This window comes from Micromesistius poutassou, assembly GCF_964030765.1.
Source record: "Micromesistius poutassou genome assembly, chromosome: 4".
Classification (NCBI taxonomy): domain Eukaryota; kingdom Metazoa; phylum Chordata; class Actinopteri; order Gadiformes; family Gadidae; genus Micromesistius; species Micromesistius poutassou.
The window spans coordinates 11,390,598-11,416,690 of record NC_140274.1 but is presented as its reverse complement, the minus strand read 5'-3'; the positions used below and the strand labels follow the sequence as shown (position 1 = coordinate 11,416,690).

The 26,093-nt window shown below is 39.8% G+C and overlaps 5 protein-coding genes, 1 long non-coding RNA gene and 3 other non-coding genes across 11 annotated transcripts; 5 read left to right on the top strand and 4 right to left on the bottom strand.

Moving 5' to 3' along the window:
• Window positions 1–18: 18 nt before the first annotated feature.
• On the bottom strand, window positions 19–3,933 carry psph (phosphoserine phosphatase). Of its 2 annotated transcripts, none has more exons than XM_084466768.1 (6): window positions 3,865–3,933; window positions 3,010–3,153; window positions 2,749–2,883; window positions 2,443–2,588; window positions 486–634; window positions 19–400 (listed from the first exon to the last, which is right to left on the bottom strand). In XM_084466768.1, the coding sequence occupies exons 2-6, from the start codon at window positions 3,147–3,149 to the stop codon at window positions 290–292; spliced, it is 681 nt and encodes a 226-aa protein (XP_084322894.1). In that variant the 5' UTR covers window positions 3,150–3,153; window positions 3,865–3,933; the 3' UTR covers window positions 19–289. The 2 variants fall into 2 exon arrangements, with proteins under 2 accessions (XP_084322894.1, XP_084322895.1); XM_084466769.1 differs by lacking the exon at window positions 3,865–3,933 and adding an exon at window positions 3,728–3,858.
• A 367-nt stretch (window positions 3,934–4,300) lies between these two features.
• Window positions 4,301–6,893, top strand: LOC311342575. The gene is made up of 5 exons (XR_014633411.1): window positions 4,301–4,485; window positions 4,747–4,800; window positions 5,160–5,254; window positions 6,097–6,150; window positions 6,625–6,893. It is a non-coding gene; the product is annotated as an uncharacterized lncRNA (long non-coding RNA).
• LOC311342699 (small nucleolar RNA SNORA15) lies at window positions 4,845–4,981 on the top strand. Its single transcript, XR_014633440.1, has one exon. It is a non-coding gene; the product is annotated as a small nucleolar RNA SNORA15 (small nucleolar RNA).
• On the top strand, window positions 5,430–5,566 carry LOC311342698 (small nucleolar RNA SNORA15). The gene has a single exon (XR_014633439.1). It is a non-coding gene; the product is annotated as a small nucleolar RNA SNORA15 (small nucleolar RNA).
• Window positions 6,185–6,320, top strand: LOC311342697 (small nucleolar RNA SNORA15). Its single transcript, XR_014633438.1, has one exon. It is a non-coding gene; the product is annotated as a small nucleolar RNA SNORA15 (small nucleolar RNA).
• phkg1a (phosphorylase kinase, gamma 1a (muscle)) lies at window positions 6,882–12,096 on the bottom strand. The gene is made up of 10 exons (XM_084467408.1): window positions 11,942–12,096; window positions 11,378–11,504; window positions 9,932–10,110; window positions 9,711–9,765; window positions 9,569–9,634; window positions 9,293–9,456; window positions 8,829–8,919; window positions 8,178–8,331; window positions 7,861–7,986; window positions 6,882–7,619 (listed from the first exon to the last, which is right to left on the bottom strand). Exons 2-10 carry the CDS (start codon window positions 11,458–11,460, stop codon window positions 7,353–7,355), a joined length of 1,185 nt encoding a protein of 394 aa, XP_084323534.1. The 5' UTR covers window positions 11,461–11,504; window positions 11,942–12,096; the 3' UTR covers window positions 6,882–7,352.
• A 130-nt stretch (window positions 12,097–12,226) lies between these two features.
• chchd2 (coiled-coil-helix-coiled-coil-helix domain containing 2) lies at window positions 12,227–14,550 on the bottom strand. Its single transcript, XM_084466924.1, has 4 exons — window positions 14,411–14,550; window positions 13,691–13,940; window positions 13,007–13,214; window positions 12,227–12,560 (listed from the first exon to the last, which is right to left on the bottom strand). Exons 1-4 carry the CDS (start codon window positions 14,458–14,460, stop codon window positions 12,550–12,552), a joined length of 519 nt encoding a protein of 172 aa, XP_084323050.1. The 5' UTR covers window positions 14,461–14,550; the 3' UTR covers window positions 12,227–12,549.
• A 683-nt stretch (window positions 14,551–15,233) lies between these two features.
• On the bottom strand, window positions 15,234–18,198 carry LOC311342666 (protein FAM98A). Its single transcript, XM_084467533.1, has 9 exons — window positions 18,092–18,198; window positions 17,629–17,753; window positions 17,319–17,425; window positions 17,106–17,225; window positions 16,744–17,009; window positions 16,574–16,654; window positions 16,367–16,483; window positions 16,061–16,207; window positions 15,234–15,687 (listed from the first exon to the last, which is right to left on the bottom strand). The coding sequence occupies exons 2-9, from the start codon at window positions 17,670–17,672 to the stop codon at window positions 15,520–15,522; spliced, it is 1,050 nt and encodes a 349-aa protein (XP_084323659.1). The 5' UTR covers window positions 17,673–17,753; window positions 18,092–18,198; the 3' UTR covers window positions 15,234–15,519.
• Window positions 18,199–18,333: 135 nt separating this feature from the next.
• Window positions 18,334–25,529, top strand: LOC311341849 (arsenite methyltransferase-like). 2 transcript variants are annotated; one of them, XR_014633362.1, is made up of 12 exons: window positions 18,334–18,521; window positions 19,199–19,247; window positions 19,448–19,575; window positions 20,186–20,336; window positions 22,550–22,686; window positions 22,814–22,883; window positions 23,370–23,451; window positions 23,552–23,683; window positions 23,790–23,929; window positions 24,099–24,221; window positions 24,296–24,388; window positions 24,827–25,529. XR_014633362.1 is itself a non-coding variant. In XM_084466667.1 (11 exons), exons 1-11 carry the CDS (start codon window positions 18,505–18,507, stop codon window positions 24,929–24,931), a joined length of 1,134 nt encoding a protein of 377 aa, XP_084322793.1. In that variant the 5' UTR covers window positions 18,334–18,504; the 3' UTR covers window positions 24,932–25,529. The 2 variants fall into 2 exon arrangements, 1 of the variants encoding a protein (XP_084322793.1); XM_084466667.1 differs by lacking the exon at window positions 24,296–24,388.
• Window positions 25,530–26,093: the final 564 nt, after the last annotated feature.

The window sequence follows — 26,093 nt, the reverse complement described above, 5'->3', positions numbered from 1 at the left end:
TTGCTCGTTGCACATTTGTTTTCATGACTATTACTAAAGTGTTGCAAAAAGTGCTGCAAATACTGAACTCCTTAAATATATAGTTTGTGGTTTATTGTAATTAGTTATATTCTCTAGTATAAAAATTAATAGGGGGGGAAACAACCCCCTAAAAGATCTAAATTAACTCACTATTGTAGTGTAAACATTTATCAATAAAAAAAGAAAACACTTACTGGATAAAACAAACAAAGGCACACCATAAGGTGTATAAAACTTAGTAAAGAAAGAACCAGTGCAGCTGTTCTTTCTAGATCTTTTCCAGTTCCTTAAGTAGTTCTCCAAAACTTGTGACATACCACAAACTCCTTTCTTTGACCTGTGGTCTAATGACATTCCCACCAAATCCAATGAAGGCACTCTGAAAAGCAAAAAAAGCGAACTTGTGTTACTCAATAGATTAAGAGAGAAGAGTGCATCAAAGCGCAGTCTGACAGGACACTCACAGCAGGGGGGCAGGCCTCCAGGTCAGTGGCCCCATCTCCGATCATCACCACTGTCTTGAAGCCATACTGTTCCTTCAGCATGCTGATCACCCGACCTTTCCCACCGCTCTCTGCTGTGGGCTGGCTGTCGTCAAACCCTGCGTATTCACCTGAAATAACAAACCATGTACATGTTTTATTAAGGGACCCAGTATGGCTAGCATTATTATTAGTAATATTAGTAGTAGTATTGGAATATATTACAGGGGGAATAAAATGTCCAGTGGAAAAAGTACAACAAATCATGGATCACCAAACCCTGGCTTTGAGTTCTTAAATAAGTTTCTTATAATTAAACATGACTGATAAAAGGGAAAATCAACATGCAAATTAAAGTTTCTTCTGCTCGCCTGTAAGGTCAACATGTCCTTGGCAGGATTAAAGGTGCAGTGTGTAGAATTAAGTGGACTCTAGCGGGTGTTTTAATTGGTGCATAAATCCATGAAAATAAAAATTGGGTTTACGTTAGCATGAGCCCTTTATGTCTACATATGAAGCACCACCATGTTTCTACAGTAGTTACAGCATATTTCTACAAACGGCTCTAGAGAGGAAGTGTTTTAAATTTGTAATCATAATTGCCATCTCATGTTTATCATCTTTACTTTTCCAGACTAAATTACAAAATAGAATGTACCAATCTATCAAGGAACCTCATCCCTTGACACCTCGCTACTTCATTTTGTTGTAGACGATGACATCAGTTTGGAAGTACCTACTGGCACCTTACAGACCACCATAGCTTCTCCTATGACGTTGGAAAGGGAGGGTGGAGGTATCAGAGCCCATCTATGGAGAGCCTTGGCACTCTATTGAGCCCCAATGTATCAAACTTGGTTGCAGTTCCATTAGAATTCCACTGGGGGTGATCGCATGAGTGCAGATTGAATGGGAGTCTATGGAGCTAGACGGCTAAATGTATCTCTTTCACCTGCTTGTCGTTGACATATCGCAGATTTTATTGTAGATTCCACAAGTTCAATATAGATTATAGTTCAAAAGTCGAATGAATGAGTACTTATATCCTTTCGATTTCTTACAGTTTGGGCCGCTATTGGCCGTACACGCTAGCATTCTGCTAATGAATGCTGATTGATCAGGGACGGACTTACGACCAGAGGGATTTTTTTGGCAGCTGAAGCAGAATCAGAAACATTATCTCAACGAGGACTCTCCGTCAAAATAACATATATTATATGTATATTTATAATATATATATTATATATGCAGAAGTGCCAAAGTAACTCAGAACTTGTCGTAAAGCAGGACCTCTGGCAGTGACGTCATCATCTTTTTGAACAGATTTTTAGAACATAAGTGAACTTTAAAAATTCAATATTCAGCTGAGTGTATTATCTTAGCCCCCCCTTTTGAATGTGACTTTCAAATTACTTCACAAAAAATTACACCCTGCGAAAAGTGGAATTTGAGGGTGAAACCCTGTCGACTACCATTCATTCTGCACTCACCAGCGAGAGCCCTCGCATGGACAGAGATGTGTTACCACAACCAGTTCAGAAACCGGAAGTCACCGGTCAGAGAGTGCTAACCTCACTGCTGGATGCCACTAAATACTACACACTTCAACTTTAAGTAGACAGTCTTCTCTGTTTCCTTAAACCTGTTGTTCACTACAGTGAGGCAGATCAAATAAAGAAGCTGCTGCACATGTTCAGTGTCCACCCTTTAAATAAAGTCTTGTGAACGTTTATTGGGGTCCCATCTATCACTCCCCAGACTAACGATACAACAAGCAAAACATTGCTTGCTTTTGGTTGTTGCATAGAAGTACACCATCAAACCATCATACACCAGCTGTTCTACACAGGTGGCTTAAATTACCATGGATCCTAGGTTATTGTTTTCAAGGATCATACAGGAATCCGTGATTGATAAAACTTGATATGACTGAGTTTACCATTGAAGTAGAACTTGAGCCTGTTGGCGTAGACGTGGTCGAGAGGAATATCGAGTTGAGCCGCTACATGCTCCACGATGCAGCGGAACCCCCCCGATATGAGGAAGACCTTGACATTGCGCTTGTGAAGCCGGTCCACAAGTTCCCTGGAGAGACAAAAGCTAAATGAAACCCCGGATGACAAGGAGAAGACGGGGCGTGATATAATCTAATGTCAAGATTTGCTTAACTACCATTACAATGACATTCCAAACTTTTTAGGATAGGAAATATACATGAAACCAATTGGGATCTACACACACTTACTTAATACCTGCAGTCAACTGAGGGGGGTGATCTGTTATCAGTTTGTTCACTTGTTCTCTAGAGCAGCGGATGATGGACAATCGTTCAGAAAGGGCCTTCTTGAATGTGACCGATCCACCCATGGCATTACGCGTCCTTCAGGGGTTACAGAAACAAAATACCATATTGACATGTTGTACACCTGACTAAATAGAACAATGGCTGAGAAATGTGAAGGTGAATGACATAATCCACTAATGTAGGGCAAAGCATCAGACATACATTTCAGTGACTGCATCCCCGACACCACAGAATTTCGCCAGTTCATCAATGCCCTCTTCTTTGATAACTGTGCTGTCTACATCAAAGCAGACAGCTTCTGCTCTCCTGAACATCTCCTGTGTCTGGGATAGAGTCGTCATCGTTCTAGAAAAAGGAAAAAAAAAGAGGGAAGCATCGTTCATCAGTCGACACTATAAATCAAATAGCTTGCATGTATAGCATTTAATTTGATTTTTGATCAGAAACGACTATGATCATTGGAGCCATTTGATAATGATCGGTCACGAGTTGAGAACGTATAGTTACAGCAGGTTTTTCATTCTCAACCGTAGACCTACTTGTCGTTTTGTGCAAGTAGGTCTGCGATTATTAACACGTTACCAAACAGCGGCAGTCGAAAATCTGCATTATCGGCATAGCCGCTTAAAATCCTGATAACGAATAGCGATAGAGTATTTGAAGAATGCATGACAAAAACAGGCCGCTCTGACTGACTGATCGGCCTTACTAGGTAGACATTGTCTGGCGATGTTGCGTCACCCGGTTAGAGAGAAAGGAAAATAGATGGAGCAGAAACACTAAACACTGCCACTTGAAAATCAGCACTCCGTTTTACACTCCCTGCACCTCAAAACGAACGATGCATCAATCCGTGTAACTGGCATTTTAAGTAAAACATAAACTTTTAGTGCATAAGCTTTGAGAACGGTAACGTTACCTGAGTGGAAATAAGCACAACCCTTTATTTGATTGACGTGCAGCCTCTTTGCAAATGCAAAAACGAAAATCGGACTGCAAGTACGGTCGTTCCACAAAGTAACTTAACGTATTCAGCAACTTCTGGTTGAAACTTACTGGTTGCAGCGACGATGATATAACAGGCAGGAACTCCTTAGGCAGAACCTTTTCACCAGTCATTGAGTTTAGTGGCGAGGAAGAGAAAGCATGGAAGCTGAGCCGCAGAGCCAATCAAAAGAGAGCCGGCAAGTGAACCCGCCCACAACGCCTGGGATGAACTAATCACTGACATTTGCAATAATTCCGTGTAATAAATTAAATTATGTACCGACCACTTGGGGCCGCACTTGTATACAAATAGCTCCATATAGTTGTGTTATTTAAATACGTCGCTATTTAGACAGAGGTGTGAATATGTATATTCTTACTTTACAAACTTCTTCTCATTATTTTCGCCAATAATGGAACATGCTGTGCCCGCCCACATTCAGAGGCCACGCCCCTCTGAGCCCGGAAGTGTAAAAGCAATCAGCAGCAGAGCTGAAGAAGAGCATCGAGCTGTGTACACGTGGTAAAACAAGCATAGAAATATTACAAAACTTTACCAGTTCCGATATGTTCACCAATCTTATGGGTCCTGGGGCCATCCAAGAACCCGAAGCAGCCCCAGACGGTGATAGGTGGCCATTAGTCATCTCGGAAAGACGCATGGCTACAAAGAAGGGCAGATGTTTCAAGGTAAATTTAACTATGGTGCATGGTAGAATGCTGATGTCCAAAGTAACCGCAGCCAGACACCAAGCTAAATGATGTAGTCTAATGTCAAAGTGAATAACGTTACAAAATGTTTTAGCCATATATAATTTTAAGAATAGCGTGCACGTCGAGTTGATCCATGCTATTATAGATCAATCCATAGTGCAGTACCACGTGTGCTGAATACAAGGCCTCACTAGGCACGCAGCCTTTTTAATACTGCATTATAATCCTTTCTTTCAGTGCCGTGAAGTGGGATGGTGGCTATTGACTGGTTAAAATGAGTGGTGGATAAAGGTAACTTAGTATTTAAATGTAAATTTAAAGTTTAAGTTAATGATGCGTGGACGAATTCTGTGTTAGCCTCTCAGTGGTCAATGCAGCCAGACACCATGCTAGAGAACCTATCACACCTGACCTCTACAAGGATAGGAGTACTGCTCCGTATTTGTATCCTAGTGTCAACGTGAATACAAATGTCATCAGCTTTTTGGGTTAAGATGCATTTTGTTCTGTAACGATATTGTGTCTTCTCTGCCTACTTTTACACGGTTGACTTACTCACACTGAGTATTATTGGGACAACGTGGGCTCAACCTAGCAGTCGAAATCATGACTTGAAAAATGACTGATCAACATTATCTCCCTTTTTGCAGGTTCAAGTTCAGAACCCGGCAGAAACCCCATCTTGTCAATGGTACAACTCAGAATTTAGCACTATCCATGGAACCATTTGGAGTGGACGTCAGTGGTAAAGCCCTTATAAATCTTTAATGGAAACTACAGCTGTATTAAGTGCCAGTGTATGTATAAAAACATTTTGTCTTCGGTAAAAAAAAAATTGCTGCAGTGAGACAGGATGGTGGCTCCTGGCTGGCCCAAATGAGTGAAGGATTTGAATGCAAGTTAAAGTTCAAGTTAATGATGCGTGGACGAATTCTGTGTTAGCCTCTCAGTGGTCAATGCAGCCAGACACCATGCTAGAGAACCTTTCACACCTGACCTCTACAAGGATAGGAGTACTGCTCCGTATTTGTATCCTAGTGTCAACGTGAATACAAATGTCATCAGCCTGTTTGGCCAATTCATTTTTTTTTTTTTTTGCTGTCTTACTTGCTGTCTTTGACACTGTAGAATACTTTTGAGTATTCTTGGGACAACGTTGGCTCAATCTGGCATTGTTAGGTTGAAAATGTTCTGTTTTTGAGCATGGGTTTTGTAAACTACAAAATGTACCCTTAAATTTAAAAGAAACAGGCAGGAACCTTGTTGACTGGCTCTACTCCGAATTGAGCACTATTCAAGGACCCATTTGGCATGGACTTCAGTGGTAAAGCCCTTATAAATCTTTAATGGAAGCTGCAGTCTTTAGTGCCTAGATACATCAATATTTATTTCATGTGCGCACTGAAAAAAATGCATAGTTGTTGGCATGTCCTATATATTAAGAAAATTATATTGTCTGCTTAGATCTACACATCAATACCACGTGTTGCCATTTTAATCAAGCTTTCTTCTCTTACTAACACCCTGAACATTCAGACTGCTCAACTTGTGTTCAATGTTTTAATATATTCTCATTTGGAACCACAGAAGGAAAGTCCAGTGCCATGAAGCGGGATGGTGTCTTGTGACTGGCCGATAAAGGTAACTCATATTTGAATATATTCAAGTTAATGATGCATGGACGAATTCTGTGTTAGCCTCTCAGTGGTCAATGCAGCCAGACACCATGCTAGAGAACCTTTCACACCTGACCTCTACAAGGATAGCAGTACGGCTCCTATTTCTATCTTAGTGTCAACGTGAATACAAATGTCATCAGCCTAGTTGGCCAAGATTAATTTTGTTCTGTACTTGCCTTACCTGCTCATTGTATAGCGGTGAATGAAAAAGCTATCCGTCTGCTTCAGTCTATACATGAAGAATGGCACATGTTGCCTTTTTATCAAGTTTTCTGCTCTTACAAACATCTTGACATGTAGATGGTTTAACCTCTTTAATTAACAAATTCTCATTTGGAACCACAAAAGGTAACTTGAGTATTTGCCAAGGAAAACATTGTGCAAGTCCTTGCATTCACCATAACGTTTGACTACAGTGTACTCCTTATACCCACAGACCCTTGGATAACATCCAGCTTGGAGATGACATTTAAGCAAGCCGATGTGTCACCACTGAAGAATGGGGTCGGGAGTGCGTGACCAAAGCACTTTGAGTACTAGAGACTCCACATGTGTTCTGGCTCAAGGAAACGTGGCGTTGAATGTCATTGGCTAAGCCTTTGTTTTTCTTATCCAGTTTCCACTTATTGTATTAAATGCATTTCTTAAGACCAATGATGTGTTTGTAATTTTCTAATATAATAAAGATTGAGATGGATGGATCAACGTGATTTTTATTGAATTGTCAACTTTCATAATGTAAAGTTTGACATGTCATATCCAAATATGTACACATGGCCTCTAAACATGATTTCAAGTATGCAGGTGGGATCATTAATTAATCCACTCCCCAGGATGACTCATGCCAAGGATTTGAATCCTGTACTTACCCATCGAAAGGAAACACAGATGAACATCTTCCCTAAACCCTTGAGATACTAGCAGACAACTTGAGTAATTATTGCATTTACCTTGTAATGGTATGTCCCTACATAAACGCAATTTACATCGAATATTTGGTGTTTAACTTTCCAACTACATTACCATATTACACTGCTTCATACTCAAATAGCCAGAGCATGCCCTCTTAACCAAGCAAGCCTCTTGTAACACCTAGTATTCCAGAGTGTGTCCCCATATAACCCCCCCCCAAAAAAGCAGGTCCTGAGTAACAGCCGTACTTCGCTACCAGGTGTGGAGGGGTGAGTCATCTGCTTCTGCAGCGAGGGACAGCAGGATGACCTTAGGACTGTTCTCAAAAAGAGCGGCTCTGTTCTGAGCCTGGCCCTTCTTAACCCAATGACCGTAGATCTTGAAAGCACAAGCATCGATGAGCTTGCGGATGGGCTTGACTGCGTACGGGTCACTCTTGATAACCTCCTTGGTAACCGGCTTGGCACGGCGGTAATTGCAGTAGATTCGCATTGTGGCTAGGACAGTCATGCAAATGACCTGTGGATCAAAGTGGAATGTAAGCCAATAGCTTCTGCAATAAGGAAAATATTCCATAGAAAGCCAGATGTGCCATCAGATGTGGTCGTTTTTCATAGCCATAAAAACAACTAAGGTGATAGGCCTAATCAGAAATCCACATTCTATATCTTTTTTTCCATAAAAACGTTAAAATGTTGGCATTTAATTTACTTGTTTACTGTATTTGATGTAATGTCCCACAAACATTCGGCCATCTCACCTTGAACCGCCTGTAAGGGGTAAACTGTCGTACTTCGGCCACCACGTATTGGGAGAAGAAGGGGTGGTTGAGGGCATCTCTGGCTGTGTATCTCTGCTTCGGATCGACCACCAGCATGCGGGAGATCTGAAAACATTGTAATGGTTTAATAAATGTCCAGCACAATGTGATACATACAATGGTGATGCAAGTTTTATAACACCTAGTTAACAAGGGGTATGGGGCAAAACGCTAACGCAGGCCACTGTGGCTGCAAACTGACAGGGAAACACCGGACATACAAAACAATAGGTCTTCCTTCTGAGTGAACAGCATACCAAGTCCTTGACGGTGTCCGAGCGATCCTCCCATTCGGGAGAGGAGAAGTCGTACTTCCCACCCAGGATCATGCGCAGCATCAGCATCTGTTTCCGGTGCCAGAAGGGAGGAGAGCCCGCCAGCAGAGTGTACATAATGACGCCTGAACTCCATCTGCAAGGACAACCCATGAGCCAAACATGGTTTGTTTAGTGTCTGCATAATGTTCACCATTCCACCTGGGGAACCTTTGCAGAGTTATAAGTGTACTCTGTGAAAAAAGTGAAGCCATTGACGCATGACGCTTATTTTCAGCCAGTGGATAAGATCATATAATACTTTATTGTCCGTTTGCACAGAAATTTTTCTTGCAGTACAAGCTCCCAACAATTGTACATGAGGACATGTAACAACATTAAAAACAAACAACAGTGAATAATAAATATGATGGGGGGGTCCAGCCTTAGCCTTCCTGTGCTGATACATACATACATACATACATACATACATACATACATACATACATACATACATACATACATACACACACACACACACACACACACACACACACACACACACACACACACACACACACACACACACACACACACACACACACACACACACACACACACACACACACACACACACGGTTTCTTGAAACTCACATATCCACAGCTGTATCGTATCCCACAGGAGTGGCGTTCATGGAGCACTCGATGATCTCGGGGGCCAGGTAACCAGGGGTCCCACAAACCTCTGGATTTAAAGGCAGATCAACACAAAAGAGATGTGTAATTTTTATAAATGTATGTTACATAATTATACCTTTGTCTAATTAATTATTATTGCACTCTCAACATTTCAGTAACAGAGCAGTAAACACATGTTATGTGAGCAGTTACATTTGACCTTTGTTGGGCCAGCGAACCACATGTGAGAAGGTCTGGAAACTCAACACTAGAGAGCTTTACCTTTAAGAACTTGGCTGACCTATTTAAGACAGCTTAAACACATTTATTTTGCTTAATATTTGAGAACACATTTATTTTTGTCCCCCATTTATTTTAGCCCATTGAAAAACATCTTAAAGTGCACTTCTGCCATGTGGTGGGAGTGACTTGTCTCAAACCGGAAAGCTTCTGTCCTGGCTCGGTCTGTATCGAAAAACCAAAGTCGGTGAGTTTGATGTTCATCTGGTCATCCAGCAGGATGTTCTCAGGCTTCAGATCCCTGTGCACGATATTCTGGGAGTGGAGAAACTGGACCACCTCCAGCAGAGCACGCATGATATTCCTGCGGAGGACACACTTTCCTAATCAGACTGCTTCAGCAAAGACAAGGGTTTATTCAAATGTATAATAAGAGATAATCATGAAGCAGTATGATTCATAATGAGGGTTCTGACCTGGTTTCCTTCTCACTGAGGGTAACTTTTTCAGTGAGGTAGTCAAAAAGTTCACCCCTCTTCATCCTTCAAAAAAGGAAAAACATTTAAGAGAAGTTTCCATAAAATAATTGGAACCGGGAATCAGTTCTGTTTCACTTACAGGTCAAACACCAGGAAGAAGAAGGCGTTGGACTCATAGCAATCTTTGAGCTGTACTGGAGGAAAGCAATAAGCAACAACGTTAGAAAATATTGAAGTACTGCATTAATAAACAGCAACAGCCGTTCTACAGCTGTGCTTCGATCCCTTGACAGAACAAAGAAATCTACTGAGAACTTTCACATGTGAAGGATGGACCCATGGATTAACCAAAGTGCTTACTGATGTTCTCCTGTCCGCAGACCATCTTCAAGATGGCGATCTCTTTCTCGGTGGCGGACCGGATCTCCTCGATCTCCTGCCCGGTCAACTGGTCCGAAGGGGTGATGTCGATGATCTTCACGGCGTACTCCTGAGTGCTGAGTTTGTCGACACACCGGCGCACCACACTGCTCACCCCCCTGATGGGATGGGGAGAGACGACACACACCAAGCGTGCCCATGGCATGCTAGTTATATCTAAGATTGAATGGTTAGGTCTACTTCAGGGTTGTGTGTGTGTGGCTGGACACCAAAAATAAGATCCATTGAGTATACAGTATGTGCCACTCTGTTCACTAGAATCACCTTTGTGATGGTCACTGTCAAATGCACTGCTTCAAACCTTCATTGAGAAGACACCCTTATCCAGAGGGACGTAGAACTGAGTATGAGAACATTGATAGTATAAATATAATGGATAAAGGCTATAGTAGCTCTACTGACTCTTTGTCCCCCTACTAGCAGTTTGAGTTAACTCGGTCACATGTGGAATGCCAGCAGAGTGACACATTGTCCTCATAGGGTGACCCAATGACTTGCTTGTGGGAATCCAAGCCAACTTTTACATAATCAATCAGTGTAGGCAACCATTCATTCTAAACCTTTGTCCAAACCAAGTCTAGTTCAATGAATGCCCACCCTCTAAGAGGGAGGCACTTTGATTACGTAACAGCACCACCATCTGAAAGTGGTTGAGAATGACAATGAGCCTGATATATCAAGCGTTTTTGGTGTGCCTGAAATCCTAAATACCTAAAAGAATGTACTTCATACTTTTAAGTTATAATATAGATTATATTTTTTGTGTAAAAGAAAAAAAATGGACTGTAATTTTTTTAATCCTATTTTATTATTAATTCTTAACAGACAGCTTCCAATATACTGTTGATTACATTCTTATTCGTCCAGCAGTCCAGCAAGACGGATGTGATGCTGATCAAATTAGGTATACATGTGCTGGTTTTTCTTAGTCTAATCAACATGTGACTCAACTTAAAAGGGGGGTATTTGGCAAAGAGATGAGTACATTGGTGACTGACCCTGCAGCATGCTTCCATTTATTACAATTAGAAACAGCTGCTACTCTAGGAGACACCCGTGTTCTACTAACGCAGCCCCAGCCAATTATGCTCATTAAACCTTCTGCTCTGAATTACCATATCCCAATTTTCAAAAGTACACTAAGTTAAACAAAAAGGAAGGCTTAAAAGAGTGACCACAACACAACTAACCAATCATAGGTTTGGATTACTATTACATATTCATTATGCAATATATATATGTGTATGTATGTTTGAATGTAGTTTAACACACATTCCTAAATTATGTCAAGACGCTTTTGAACTAAAGATATTGTCCATCAAACAGGTGTCCCGGGTATGTTGAGCCTTATTTCCGAGAGCATACCTTCCCAGAATCTCCTTGGGATCATATTTGTCGTAGAACTCTTGGGCTCCCACCCAGTCTGGGATGTCCTCCTCTTTGGTCATATCGGTGTGACACAGCTAGTCAACAATGTTCCTTGACTTCACAGCTGACCAATGACAAGCAACACAGAATACAAATGTATTATAGTCGTCTTGACTTTATAATTACAAATGAAATACCCTACCAACATCTACTCATGAAAGCTAGGAAATGATTCTCTGAACCTATAATAATTTAAGAAATGCACTGCATGCTGGAATATACAGCCCAAATTCACGTTTTAATGTCCCTATGGTCTTGCGAGATGTAAACTAGGCGTACTGGATTTAGTTTGCGCGTGGACAACACGACGAATCAATCACGTTGCAAAGCTAAAACTATAACCATTACAATACTTGATTAATAAACGAGGCGGACGTAGGCCTACATTACAAAGCAGATTGTTTTCTTTTCATTTTTCGCTTATATCGCTTTCATCCGTTTGACCTTTTGTAAATCAATGCCGATTCAAACCAATGAGAAGACAAAATAACAGTGACCTACTTCAGTGTTGGCGAGCTTCCACCGCAATCTTACTAACTGCAGGAATTCTTCATTATTGAACTCTTAATAGCGTAGAAAACGTAATAAGATTAGACGCATAAACATGGGGTTGTTCGACTGCACGTTAGAGCGGCCGCTTATCCACAGTCCCAAAGGGCGAGCTGTAATGTCAGATGGCGATTGCTAAAAATAAATGTCCAAACAGCCGACTTCCCAACAGCACGACTCTGAGCACATGTTCAAAGAAGGTTCATTTAAATAAAAAAAATACGCGTTCTTTCATGATCATTGTTTCAGGGGTCATGGCATTTATTATTTCATGAAGTACACAAATACAGCACAATTTTTGATCATCAACAAGCTTTATTGAGTTCTACATGAAATGTGGAATGTGAAATGTGCAGTGATGCTCATTAAATCCACCGATGTTCAAGTGAAAACAAACCACATTATATAAACATTATTTATAAGACCAAGTCATAGAAGATATGTGGCATATATTCTATGACTGGCATAAATTACAACTGATCACTTATTAATTATCTAATGAGCGGACTAGTGTATGCTATGGCATACAGAGTGTTTTCAGTCTTGTTGACATCTCAACATCAGGACATACCTGTAGATAAAAATATATATTTATAGACAATGTAATTTCTGGGTCATGCATAAAAACAAAATTTCTCCCAAAACACACATTTTGCATTTGCATTAATCTGTGAAAGGTTTTATGGTGGTGTGTACAAAATATTTAGCAACATTTGTGAGTTAGAACTGAAGTCTGAATGCTAAACTTTTGACTTTCAATCTATATAAACTGTAATAGGTACATTATCTGGAGGCTTACATTGCCATTAAAAGGTGAGAACCCCAAATGTTTTACATTTGTGTATTATTCTAGATCCCGACCAGCCAATCCTCTATGTTCCATGGTGACACTTCTTGAATAAATCTGTGTGCGTGCATGTGTACACATGCATCGGAGCAGGATCTTACAAAAGTTAACCATGGATGTAGAAGTCCTAGCCCACTTATTAAAACAGAGAACTCATAGTTTTGACTTACCATTGGCAAACTTGCACTGTTTCAGCACCTCACTGAAGCCCTCGCACATACTGAAATCCCTCTGGTTCTGGGCACAGTCTATGAACTGCTTGAGCTCATAGGAGCATGCCTGCTGCTGTGGGGCCTCCTGCTGGTACATGGACTGTGGCTGCTGTGGGTACATAGACTGTGGCTGCTGCTGGTATTGTGGCTGCGCCGGGTAAGGCTCCTGGGGAACACCAAGATCATTGTTATGATAGTGTCCAAACAATCAAAGAATTTTAAAAAGGAACTAGCCTCCTACCACTGTCTCTAGAGGAGCAGCAATCACTTCTTAGACACACTATTGCCATCAGCAAATGTATACATCTGTAACATCTACCAGACCAATACCAAAACAATTATAACATGAAAAACATATTTTTGCCATATCTAATCACAACCATCTCTAGTATAAAGCTTATAATTCATGATGTGAAAATAGATGGAAACATAATTTCCACCCATTTAGATTCTTGTCCCCATGGGGTTCAGCCGGATAATGGATTGTTTGATTACATATTCTACCATTTTGTGTCGCTATCATTAATTTTTCTGTGTGAGGTAAGTTGGCCTACCTCCCTCAAAAGGGATATAGACAATCTCCTGCTACTGTGCCCGGCCCAAATGGCATCCCAAATCTCTTAAGAGGCTTGATCAATTTACCTGATACGTGACGTCAGGTTTAGGAGCCTCTGAATTTCCTCCACCGAAGCCTCCAGTCATGGCATGGCCAATGGTGTGTCCTACCGCAGAGCCCACTGCCACCCCAGCAGCAGTGGTTGCCATCTGGGCAAACATGCCAGGTTGCCTGGGTGCTGCTGCCGCTGGAGCAGCCATGGCAGATGGAGCCGCTTGGGTGGGGACTGGGGCATATGAGCGAGGAGGAGCTGCCCTCATGGGTGGAGGTGACCGGCTGCAACAGCAAGGAACATGTCCTTAATATATTGTATACAGTTACCAAAAGATCCCTCACATAGTGATCACACAAGTTTAATCCAAGCGGTCAACGATTCTCTTTTGGTTAAGTTATTTTCCGTGTTATTTCAGTGCTTTACAATTCAGATGTCCTTAAGTCACATGTTGTAAAGGAAGGGGCGCATGAAAACAAACATCCCTTGTTTTACACCTTGTGACGTAAGCACATCTTAATTGTGAAGTTAAATTTGTCATTTATTTTGCTTTTAAATTAGGTTTTAAATTCTGCCAGGTAATATACAATAATTTACACTTGCTTCATTCTTCTAATCATTGCATTAACATCACCCTGGTGTTATCCAAGGATGCTCTTCCATTGACAAAACGTCTAGAAGCTGCCACCGCAACATGAGATCAGCTACGTAACGTGTTCTGTCAGAATACCTCAGTCTGGTAGACTAGGCTTACCTGGCTGGAGGGGCCATCCGTGATCCCCGACTTCTGCTTCCTCTTGGCATAGTTGTTTTTAATGTGAATTATGTTGAGAAGAACAAGCGTCGAGTTTACTGCGACAGTAGTAGTTGACCTTCTGATAAACCGGAACTTCCTGACTGTGTTACATCAGCTATTACACTGGCAACATCCGGTTTGAACATGGAAATACAGCACTGTGAATAAACATAAATAGGACATTATGGACAAGGGCCATACAAGGAGGTAAACTAAACAATGGTAACGCAACATTTTATTTAGCGAAAAACATTCCCTTGACATTTTGTATGTTGATAATGTCTTAGCAGGTAGGCCTAGTCAGTGTCTTGACATTGGAATACCGTGAGGAAAACCTTTCACAAGTTTTTGCTGCATTTTCAAAGAATGTTGCCGTACAAAAGCATATGATTTTTTAAAATTAAAAATAAAATTCTTTCATTTAAACTGAATGCATCCATAATGACAACGTCTACAAATTAGGTCCTGCAGTGCCATTAACCCCCACCAGACCAAATGTGAACATGACATTTTGTGTTTTATATATATATATATATGTTTTGTCATAATACATTATCTATCCGATTCCCATTGTTAACCAGCCTTTATCCCTAATTATTGTGTATAGTTTTTTGGTGGGTGTTTTTTTTTAAGGACCAAACAGGACATTTGTATTCTTCATTCAATAGTAATGGAGTGGAATCATATACAACAGGGTAACAAATCATCTCTAGTTGACACTATTTAAGAAATGACATTTTACAATAAATCTTAAAAAAAAATTCTGCACCATACATTAGCAAGTCTTTATTCATTTTGTAATGTCTACAAAATATATTACAAAAAAAGTCTGGTCGCAAAAGTATGAATATTGCATATTATTATTAAATGTTTATTTAAATTCTTAAATTATATTAAATTCTATTTATTTTAATTCAATTTTTGGCTCTTTAAATATGAAGTATAGATACAACTCTTTCATATTTAGAGGCTTACAAAATCATCAAATGCCCTTAGAAAAAATAAATTCCAAAAAAAATAAGTTGTTAGTTTTTTGATTTTCGTTGCAATTGCCAAAAATAGTTCCTTTACTCTCGTTTCCCTTTCTTTTTCCCTGAGAATTTGCTTCGTTGAGGATGGCCCCCCCTTCCTCTTGCGGTTCCCTTTCCTTTCTCTCGTCTCCCCTCCCAGCGAGGCATGGGGGGCTCGATCTCCCCAGGCCGACCACCTCTGTCTGGGACACTGCCCATCAGTACCTGTAAACACAAAGCCAGTGGTTGAAGGAATCTAAGAAATGCAATCCTACTTTTTTAATATATATATATATATATATATTTAATATCACATTTAATATCTAAATATAGATTTAAAAATCATGACATAATATATTGCAATGTTGAAAGATCATATCCTTGATGAGGCAAGAGCAAGGTCTTATCCGGATGTCTTTTATCTCATCTTATCTGCACTGTCCAATTATACTGCTGTAACACCTACATTTCCCTTTGGGGTATTAATAAAGTGTTTAATTGATTTTTAGTTTAAGTGATTAATTCGTTTTTTTCTACAATTGAAAGTAAGGAATTAAAAACCATTAACACTCTAGTTGTATGTCGTATTGCGCCTTACCTTGTAGATGGCCGTACTTTGTCCAGCCTTAACTGGCAGGATGCAAGACTGATCTTGTCTTGCAGCAAGCAGAAGAGGCATGGACACTTGAGATGATGGTGCAAGCGAAGACAGTGGGGGCACTGAGGAGAGTATTTGATCATACCCCTGTAGACAAATAACAATACACAGAATACACTAAATGCTTGATATTAAAACAAGTGTAATATAATATTTTATGACAATAATATCAGAAGAAGCCAAATGATTCATTTGAATATTTAGGACAGCACAGTCATCTATGCCAGCCAAATTAAGTATGCTTACCTTTCCTTGATCTCCCCATGCAAAAGACTGCAGCGTGACCTCAAAGCGTTTGACAATCATTTGCTGTCGACATGCATACTCTTGCAGCAAGACTTGGTTTATCTTTTCAACTTGCCTCTGAAGGTGCAAAAGCAAAGGATTGTTTTACTGCTAGGATTTAAATAACTTGTATGATGAGTTTGAAGAACGTAATCTATCCTAACATACCCATTGCTCTGAGTTGAGACTGGAATTAAGAAGTGGATCACTCATATTTTTTGATGATAACTGAGCAATCCTCGTCTCCACCTTTAACAAACAGTAAGTTGCAGTGAGTGTCAGTATGCTTTTAAAAAACAATCCTATTTCAATTGAAGCCCATTTAGCATTAGCCTCACCTCCTGCAACACATCTGCATACTGAGAGGAGGCATCCATGTCAAGTGCTTGGAGCAGTAATGTGAATTCTGCGGACATCTCTTCCCTTCTCGTACTCATGTCATGAATCTCGCAGTCTCCAAGTGACTGACAGAGCTCTGTGTTTTGATGGGTGGGCTCCTCAACCCTCTGTTCTAGTTCAGTTTTACCTGCACTGGTCTGGTCATCAGGGTGTGCTGTCTTGTACTTAAGTATACGAGCTGCTTGTAGTTCCGATACAAGGAATGCTGAAACAGAAAATATACAAGATTCCTTTAGAGGGTTGGGTTTAAATCAAAAGCACTAAAGCAAGAACGGTGCCATAACCTCTGATCTTTCCTCACCAGTGATTTTGTTCAGAAGAGCAGGACTTAGCGTGTCTGATGACAGCATAGTGATGGGAGAGTGCATGGTTTCCAATAAATCTCTCAGTTCTCCTACCAGCAGTATGCACCTTTTATTATCTGAAATATATAAGTTTGCAGCATGTCATGCAATATTGTGCAACCAGCTCCTGCGTTGACATTATGAACACTGAAGTCTCAGTTGTTGTTTACCTTGTAACTCTGGGTGGATTGCCAACAGCTCTGCCGCCAACCAGGAGAGCAGAGGACAGGGGAGCTCATCACAACAGCAGTGTCTGACGCATGCGCTATCTGGGTAACTGGAGAATACAAGTGAATAGCTGTTAAATAGCTTGGTTTTTTTTGTCATGAGAAAGTGGATGTGTGGCGTGTGCGCGTGTGTAGGCAGGCAAAAACGTGTGTCACACGGTGAAACCGTGAGAGTTGGCAGCTCTACTAAATAGTTAACGAAACTATAGCCAGACAAAACATAGTTCAAACAGAGTATCGTACGTTGACCCACCCAAGAGACTTGATGGCAGATATCGTTGTTATAAACCTCTCCATTGTAGGACCTGCAGGAACAATGTACCTATGTGGGTTCAGGGTCCATGCAGCGATCCATTTCCTTGTTGTGAAGATTCGTCACTGCAGTGAAGTAATTGGTTTATTAGCATATTGCTACTTCCGGGGTTCGTGACGCAGTATATCAATTTATAATTCTGCAAGTAAGTAGGGCCTAAGCAACAATCTACTATCTCATTTACACATAAATGCACACTAATCCCCTTTGGCACCAAACCAGCAAAGTTCCAAAATTAGACTTCTGACATTCTTTATTAAACAAAAAAAGATGTATAAATTATTAAAGAGCGTCTATCTAAAAGAGCGTTCTTATTAAAGAGCGGTAGATCTACATAACATCATAGTAAGATGTTAACCGGGCGGGATTTTCAATTACAGCTGCGTGTGTGTAGTAGGCCTACTTTATCCCAAAATGTCACTGTCGTCGCTTGGTCAGTTAACTTGAGGTATATAAATGACTATTCATATTTGTATATAGTTTAAACATATTAAGAAAATTGTATTGTGAGGCCAGCAGCGTGTCCCCTGGCGTGATTCTGGGCAGTGTGGGCGGGTCTTGACAGGAACGGCTATCATGGGTCAGAGCTATGGGTGTATGAAAAAGGGGCGTGGTAATCTTCTCAGGAGAGTTTGTCGGGTAACTTTGACACACCATTTTTTGGTTGATCTGATTTGGCCAAGATGTGCAGTGGATGCATGTGATATTATATATGTTCAGGGTATTGCAGGTTTTTTGACCATCACTGTAACTAACAGAAAACAACTAGGCTACTGCATTCCATCGACGACACTTTTTGCATTGCTTCTGTGCAAGATGGCTGCAACAGGGGGGTAAGAAAAGCAATAATTAATTATACACAAGTGCCCAATAAAGTTCGTTAACTTTATTTTTGGGCTGTCTGCATACTATAGCTACATTTATTATAAGATTAGACGACCTACTACAAAACTTCAACACCAAACATGTTTTTTTATTAGGAATTGATATAAATATAAAATATCAAAGTTTTGTAGTGGGGGTCTCCAATGTTAGACCGTTTTGAATAAAAGTGATATGTCAAAGCTACGAACAGAAAAAGTATGATGTGAATTATAGTGATGCAGTGATCCCTGTGGAACAGGCGGGGCGAATGCCTGTAAAACTATTAATAAAAATGTAATACTAATTCAAAATAGAAGAATATTGCCTAAAGTTGTGCATTCATCTCTAATTAACTTAATTATTTCTTTATTGTCAATATAATTCACACAACACTACTATTCCACAACCAATAGGCTATTGTTTACAACAACAAAAAAGATGACGGTATAATCCAAATTGATGCAGTTAAGTAAGACATGCATTTTTGCATCAAATATATTTTGAATCACATTCAAACCACTTTTTTTAATCAAATTATTTAAATTATTTAAAGTGCAAGAATAATTATGGGACAGAAACATACAGTGCTACAATATTTGTATCATGTTTGTTATTTATTTGTATCATGTTTGTTATTTATATTCAGTTCAAATGGGAAATGCTTCAAGGAAACCGCCACACACCTGAAAGTCAAAGTATGTGCTCTCTTCTTATTTATTATTATTATTAATATTATTACATTTATTATATATTTTAAAACCTGCTGTTAGGACTTTATGGAAAACAAATTAAACTGTGGTCAGTGAATGTAGTATTTAGTAGTTTTTTACGATATGTGCTTTTTCATGTTTTTGCTCATGTCCAGTTCCAATGGCACAATTTTGTCCAATCTTAGGAGTTCTATGGTAAGGTTTTGAAGAAAACCACGGATTTGAAGACCGATGCCTGTGCGGCCTCCTCAGGGCCTGTCCCTGCTCACATCCGCCATGCTCTTAATATGGTGCACCCTGAAGTCATTGCCAAGTAAGTACCCTAGATAATAACCCCTTACCCCAAACACTATAACACTATTTTACTATTCTTCCTTGATAAATAAGGGAGTTTTTGCCCTTTGGGGGGCTAGGGTTAAGGGGTGTCATGTAAGGTGGCCTGAACAGCCCTTAAGACTTGAACTGTGATAAAGCCTTACGGACTAACAGCTTGCCAACCTTGATGCATTGTTTCACAAGCTTGCTTGGTCCAATTCCTTCAATAGCAAGAGTTCTCACAACGGTTAGGGAACTCCCACTCGACTCCTTTTGTTTTGCACCTTGTCTTGGTTTATTACCCTTTAGTATTGGGTCCTGCTTCCTCTTCTTTGGTTTATGCCGAATTTTAATCATAAATAGCTCTACCTTTTCTGTTGGTTTTGTTACAGTTGTTAGCCAACTGTTAGGCAACAGCCAAATATCTTTCTATTGATATAGATTTTTAAATTATTCTTTCAGTGGCATTTACACTTAAAACTAGGTTAATCCACACTCTCCACGTGTAATTGGTGTAGAGTCAATTGAACGACACTCACACTAAGAGATGAGTCTGGACAAATATGAAGCTGATTCACTACATCCCCTTCTAACTGTTATCCCAACAGGTACTACGGATGTGGCCTGGTGGTGCCAGAGTGCATGGAGACCTCCCAGGTACTTGACCTGGGCAGCGGGAGTGGGAGGGACTGCTACATGCTGAGTAAGCTGGTGGGAGAGAAGGGCAATGTCACCGGCATTGACATGACTGAGAAGCTGGTGAGTTAATACTGTTCACACTGCACTATCTATATTATTCCATTACATGTACATACTCTGCACCTTACTGCTTATTGCACTTCTGGTTAGACGCTAATTGCATTTTGTTGTCAATGTACTTGTACTCTGCACAATGACAATAAAATGTAATCTAATCTAATCTTAATACAACACCCTGAAAACCGGACCAAAGACATGCTGGTGCCCTGTCTCTTCAGTCATGCTGAAGAGAAATATCCCTGTACCAAGCATTCTTTTTTTTTCTACTTTACATTTGAGAAATACGTTCTTATGGCAATGTTGGATTCAATTATATTAGGTGGGGGGGACTTCATCCACAATAGGAAATTTGGTCATAATGGAAGCATACAATAAAGCAAAAATATGGAAATAAAAGGAAGGGTAATAATACAAGTTTGAGTAATTCAAAATAGGGTTAGGGCAGGAGTATGTGGTGGGAATAATGGCAATTAGAGAAACAGAATGTGAAAATATAATTTTCCCATTACAGGTGATTCTAGGACCAGACCTTTAGGGCGCTCAGCCCCTAATGAAAGTGTGACATGCATACAGATCCTTGCAAAAGTGTTTAACCCCCATGATTAATGACTAATTTCACTGGATAATAATTAATGCTAATGCTTTTTTTATACATGATATTTTATTTACAATAATAATGATTTTAGTTACTAGTTACTAGGGGTGTAACGATACACAAAAGTCACAATTCGGTACGTACCTCGGTTTTTAAGTCACGGTTCGGTATGTTTTTCGGTACAGCAGTTTTTATTATTTTATTTTTATTAAACAATTGGATTTTGATTTGATTTATTAATTGTATCAAATAAATGCCTAACACAAATGAAAATACATAAAATACAATTGAGGATAAAAACACAATCAAGTCCAGGACTTATTTCCATTGTGGTCCTCAACACAAAACATCAGGACAAGACAAGACACTCACAGTGTCAGAGTGTCACATGCGCATCGAACCGTTAGACCCGTACCGAAAATCTTCGGTACGAATGAGTGTATCGTTACACCCCTACTAGTTACTAATACCGGGACATGCCTTTTACAACACAAAATATTTTAGTTGATTTTCCTAATCTTAATTCACTAAGATACACAATGTTACCTCAAGAAGCAACAGAACTATTTTTTTTGCCTATATGAATGCGATAACTGTGGAAAAAGCACTGATTCCACGAAGGACTACATTCTGAGTGGCCTCCAAATGTCTTACTCATTTACACCTTCTGCTGCCCGAGATGAACCCCAGTTACTTATTGACTTTGACCCATAAAAGTTGTAAACCTCTCTGTATCTGGATCACCCCATCCTGACAGGAAGAAACGGAGAGGGCTTTATGACGGCCACAAAGAAGAAAGGATCCCCCTGTTTTCTTTGATTACACATGGCTACTTTACTCAAGATTGTGTTTGTCACACGTGTAAACTACCTCAAGCCAGGGATAGTAGACAGACAATTTCTTCTCATAAGCACATTTATTATGGTATTTAGGTTAATTATGTCTGTACATACATACTTTACAGCTGATATGAGTGTAAGGTTTAAGATGTCAACTCCTTTTGTGTAATCTATTGATAATCCGGAGAAGGAGGAGAACTGCATGTTCAGTTAATGTGGAGCTGGGGACACGGGAGGTGCCTCATTTCTTAACCCAATGCATAGGGTGTTGTGATTGGCCAGTATAACCTGAAGCCTGAACCCAAAACGTTCTTTGTAGACCAACTCAGGATTTGAGGTTACTTGTTCGCAAGTGATTATTAGGTCTTTATCTTTCAAATTTGGCTCTCATTTAGTGAAAGTGTTGTGTTCATCCATGACACGAGTCACAATAAAGATACACAACCAATTTGAATCAATGTTTCTGTCAGAATAAAGTTTCCACTTTAAACTTCTAAAAAGTTCATATATAAACTTTTTATATATAAAAAGGATATTAGAGAGTAGTAATAATAATAATAATGAATAATAAGCATATCTTTATAGGGGTGCTGATATGAAATTGAGGTGTGTTTGAGCACCCCTCAAAAGACAAATAGTCAAGATGCTCCAAAGCACAAGTCGACAATATATGACTACAACATTGTTTACTTTAGGTCAAAGAGGGATGCTTCCTGAACACGTGACCCTAATGTGGTATGGTTTTGTTCTTGTTCTTGTTCTTGCTCTTGTTTTGCTAGTTGGAGGTGGCCAGAACCTATACTGACTACCACACACAAGCGTTTGGCTATAAAGCACCCAACATCCGGTTTGTCCAGGGATACCTCGAGGCCTTGAATGAAGCTGGGATTGAGGGGAACTCATATGATATCTGCATGTAAGCTTTGCTAATAACTTCCCTCTTTTCTTTCATATTTTAGTAATTGAAATAAATGTCTTTATATACTGTGTACGTTTTCATATAAATTTAATTGAAGTGCCATCATAGTTTTAATGTTCACTAGTTCCAACGGTGCGGTGAATCTGTGTCCAGACAAGAAGCCAGTGTTGCAGGAAGCTTACCGTGTTCTCAAGGTATACTGTGGTATTTCACTACCCCTTTGAACATTCTCTTTCTGGGACCATCTTACAACATGGGTTTGGTGAAAAGATCTGTGGATTTAGAAAATCTATTATTTGTATAAATATAAGAACTCATATTTGGAAATGTGTACCTGTCACAATCAGACCACTGGGTTTTTAAGTATGAAGTCAACCCTTCCCTAACCCATTTTCTCAAGTGTTAACTATGAATTATATACCAAACTGTATCACCCACAATTAAACAAACTAGTGTGCTACAGAAAATCCCAGTGTAGCTATCTGGCCTTCAATGGCAGGCGGTTACTTAACTTCCACCGGCATTATCCTGCCAGAACATTTTTGTTTCTAAACCAATAGTGTGCAACCTTACACTACTGTCGGCAAAACCAGCTGATTGAAATGAATATGTTGCTGGCAGTTCTGTTCTCCTATGGGGGTTCATCTGTGGCCTGTTTTTTTTTTTAACTTTGTCATCAGGAAGGTGGTGAGCTCTACTTCAGCGACGTCTACAGCAGTGGAAGATTAACAGAGGAAATAAAAAACAGTGAATTTCTCTGGGGTATTTATAGCTTGTTTTCAAACATTTTAGGCAATCTTCTACATGATCGAATAGCAGGTGGGTTCGGGAAACACTGAGAAGTTGTTCATCATTTTTACAGGAGAGTGCCTCAGTGGCGCCCTTTGGTGGGAGGATCTAATGCAGCTGGCGGAGGAGGTGGGCTTCAGCCCCCCGCGCTTGGTCAGGGGAGCCGCCATCAACGTGTTCAACAAAGAGATGCAGGACATTCTGGGTTAGATTTTCTATTCGTTCACCGTTATACTCCTCCTGCTTGGGTATCAATGTTGTGGCAATTTAGTACAATTATTTATTTTCTTTCTTCCCCTTTTGGAACAAAGGCGACTTCAAATTCCTCTCAGCCACTTACCGCCTGTTCAAAGTTCCCCGGGGCTCTGGTCAACCCCGTGAGGTGGTGTACCAGGGCGGCATCACTGGGATGGAGGAGAGCTTCACCTTGGACTCTCAGTACACCTTCAAGGTCAGTGGGACTGCTGGTCAAGCGGCACGTGGTCGATTGAAAAAAGGAAAAGCAAAAAAAAAAAAAGCAAACTATAAATGCAAAAAAATGACATATTGATAGCATTGTTATTATGATTATATGGATATTGGAACATAACCGATGGGAGGATATTTGTTGTGTATTTCAGGTGAAGGAGGTAGTGGAGGTGGATGGGGATGTGGCTGAGATCCTGACCTGTTCCAGGTTCTCTGATAAGTTCACCTTGCTGCCGCCTGGAGGGCCGTCTCAACCCTGTGTTGGCAGCCCTAAAGTAAGTGCTACAGTTTCACCCAAAATAAGTATATATAATAGCATGTTGAACTATAGGTGCTTTTTGTTTTTGAGCACACAAGGTCACGCTTGTAGGATCCACCCTGATTGTGTGACAGACCACAGAGAGCCCTGCTGGTATTCTGTTACATGTCATCCAACAAGCTGGTAATATGAGCAGTGAAGCAGAGATTTCTCACACTCAAACCTATATCTATATATGTACAGAATATATGCAAACGGGTGATACAAAGGCTGCTGGTGATAATAATAATAATCATAAGGCCTATTTCAAAGAGAGGATGGACCTTGACATGCTGATATAATGAGCTTGTTACGTATTTCCTCTGATACTTGGCATACCGAGCCACAAATCTGCATGGCCATAATAAATCATGTCAATGATATAACCAAGTTTCCAACACAACTTGTACTATGAGGTGCATTTACACCATTTATTTATCTGTTTATCTATCCTAAAATGAATTGGTTATCTATAAATCAACAGTATCAACTACATGTTGTGTTTCAATTAACAATGGAAAAGGTTCAGAATATTTTCTGAATATGTGAGTGGATGATGTTAATGTAGAACTACTCCTACAGGCGGTCGTTCTGAATCCGTTTGAGCTGATCAAACAGAGGACTGATGTTCCAGGATCCACCACAGGGGGGTGCTGTGGCACACAACCAACAGGGTGCTGCAACTAAATTCAACTTATTTTTCCCAACATCCATGATTTTTCTTGGGTGATTCCATTGAAACAACCTAATACTAACCCATACTTTAACTGAACCATCTGAAACCTAATACGTAAACTTAACCACATCCAAACTAACAATGACAAACTAACATTTCTTCCTTAATGCCTAGAGTTATGCATTGTGTTGAAATTGTTCCTGTGATTTGTCTATGGATTTCCAGGATTTTTTTTTTTGTAATATTAACTAGTGTAGTATTTCTCTAGCATCCTACTTTTTACAACCATGTCCCAAGGACAAAGGATTTCGACTCTGAGTTAAAGCCTACACTCTCAAATGTCCTTCCATAACCAGAAAAGGGTCAAATGACTATCCATAACGACAAAATATGTTTTGTCTAACTTTGAAATGCCATAGTGTTTACTACCATGTCCCTGTTACTGCAGTGACAGCTATTAAATATTATATAATAATATCCCAAGACTACAACATTAGAAAGCAGTAACAATGTGAAAATAACCATGGGTCAGAGACAAACGCAATTTCGATTCCTCTATTTGTCTTGCACATATTTTGGAATTGAAAATAAAGCTGGCTTTGATTTTGATTGATTTGATTTTGGTATGGTGATTTGAGGCTTGTATGGATGATGCACAACTTCTCTGATCTGAAAACACATTGTAGTGGAAGCCGTTATTCTGATGCATATTGTCAAATAAAAGAAAGGATCTCAAATAAAAGATAGGTATTTATGATGTGTGTGGTTTTGGAAAATACCGTAGGCCTAGGCTTATAATTGTTTATACAAGTTATGTCTATACATGGGCATCACTATTTATACATCTCATTGTTCACAAAAGTAACCTACAAATCGCATAACTGCCCAGGTATCGGAAAACGCAAGAGGCATGTCCCAATTTAACAATAATTTAGCAACCTTATGGTTATACGTCAACCGTTTGTAGTGCTGTTTCTTATAGACATAACTCTGCAACTAGGCCTACTTCCAAACATCAGCCTACATGTTATTTGTGCTGTGTTGCGCTTATCAGGCTTACTGACATCTTTATGTCTTAAATTGGCCAGTATATTTTAATTGCCATTAGACGGATGTGAACTGGACGTTAGTAATCAACGGTTGCTTAGCGACATACTGTTTTAGTGACGTGAT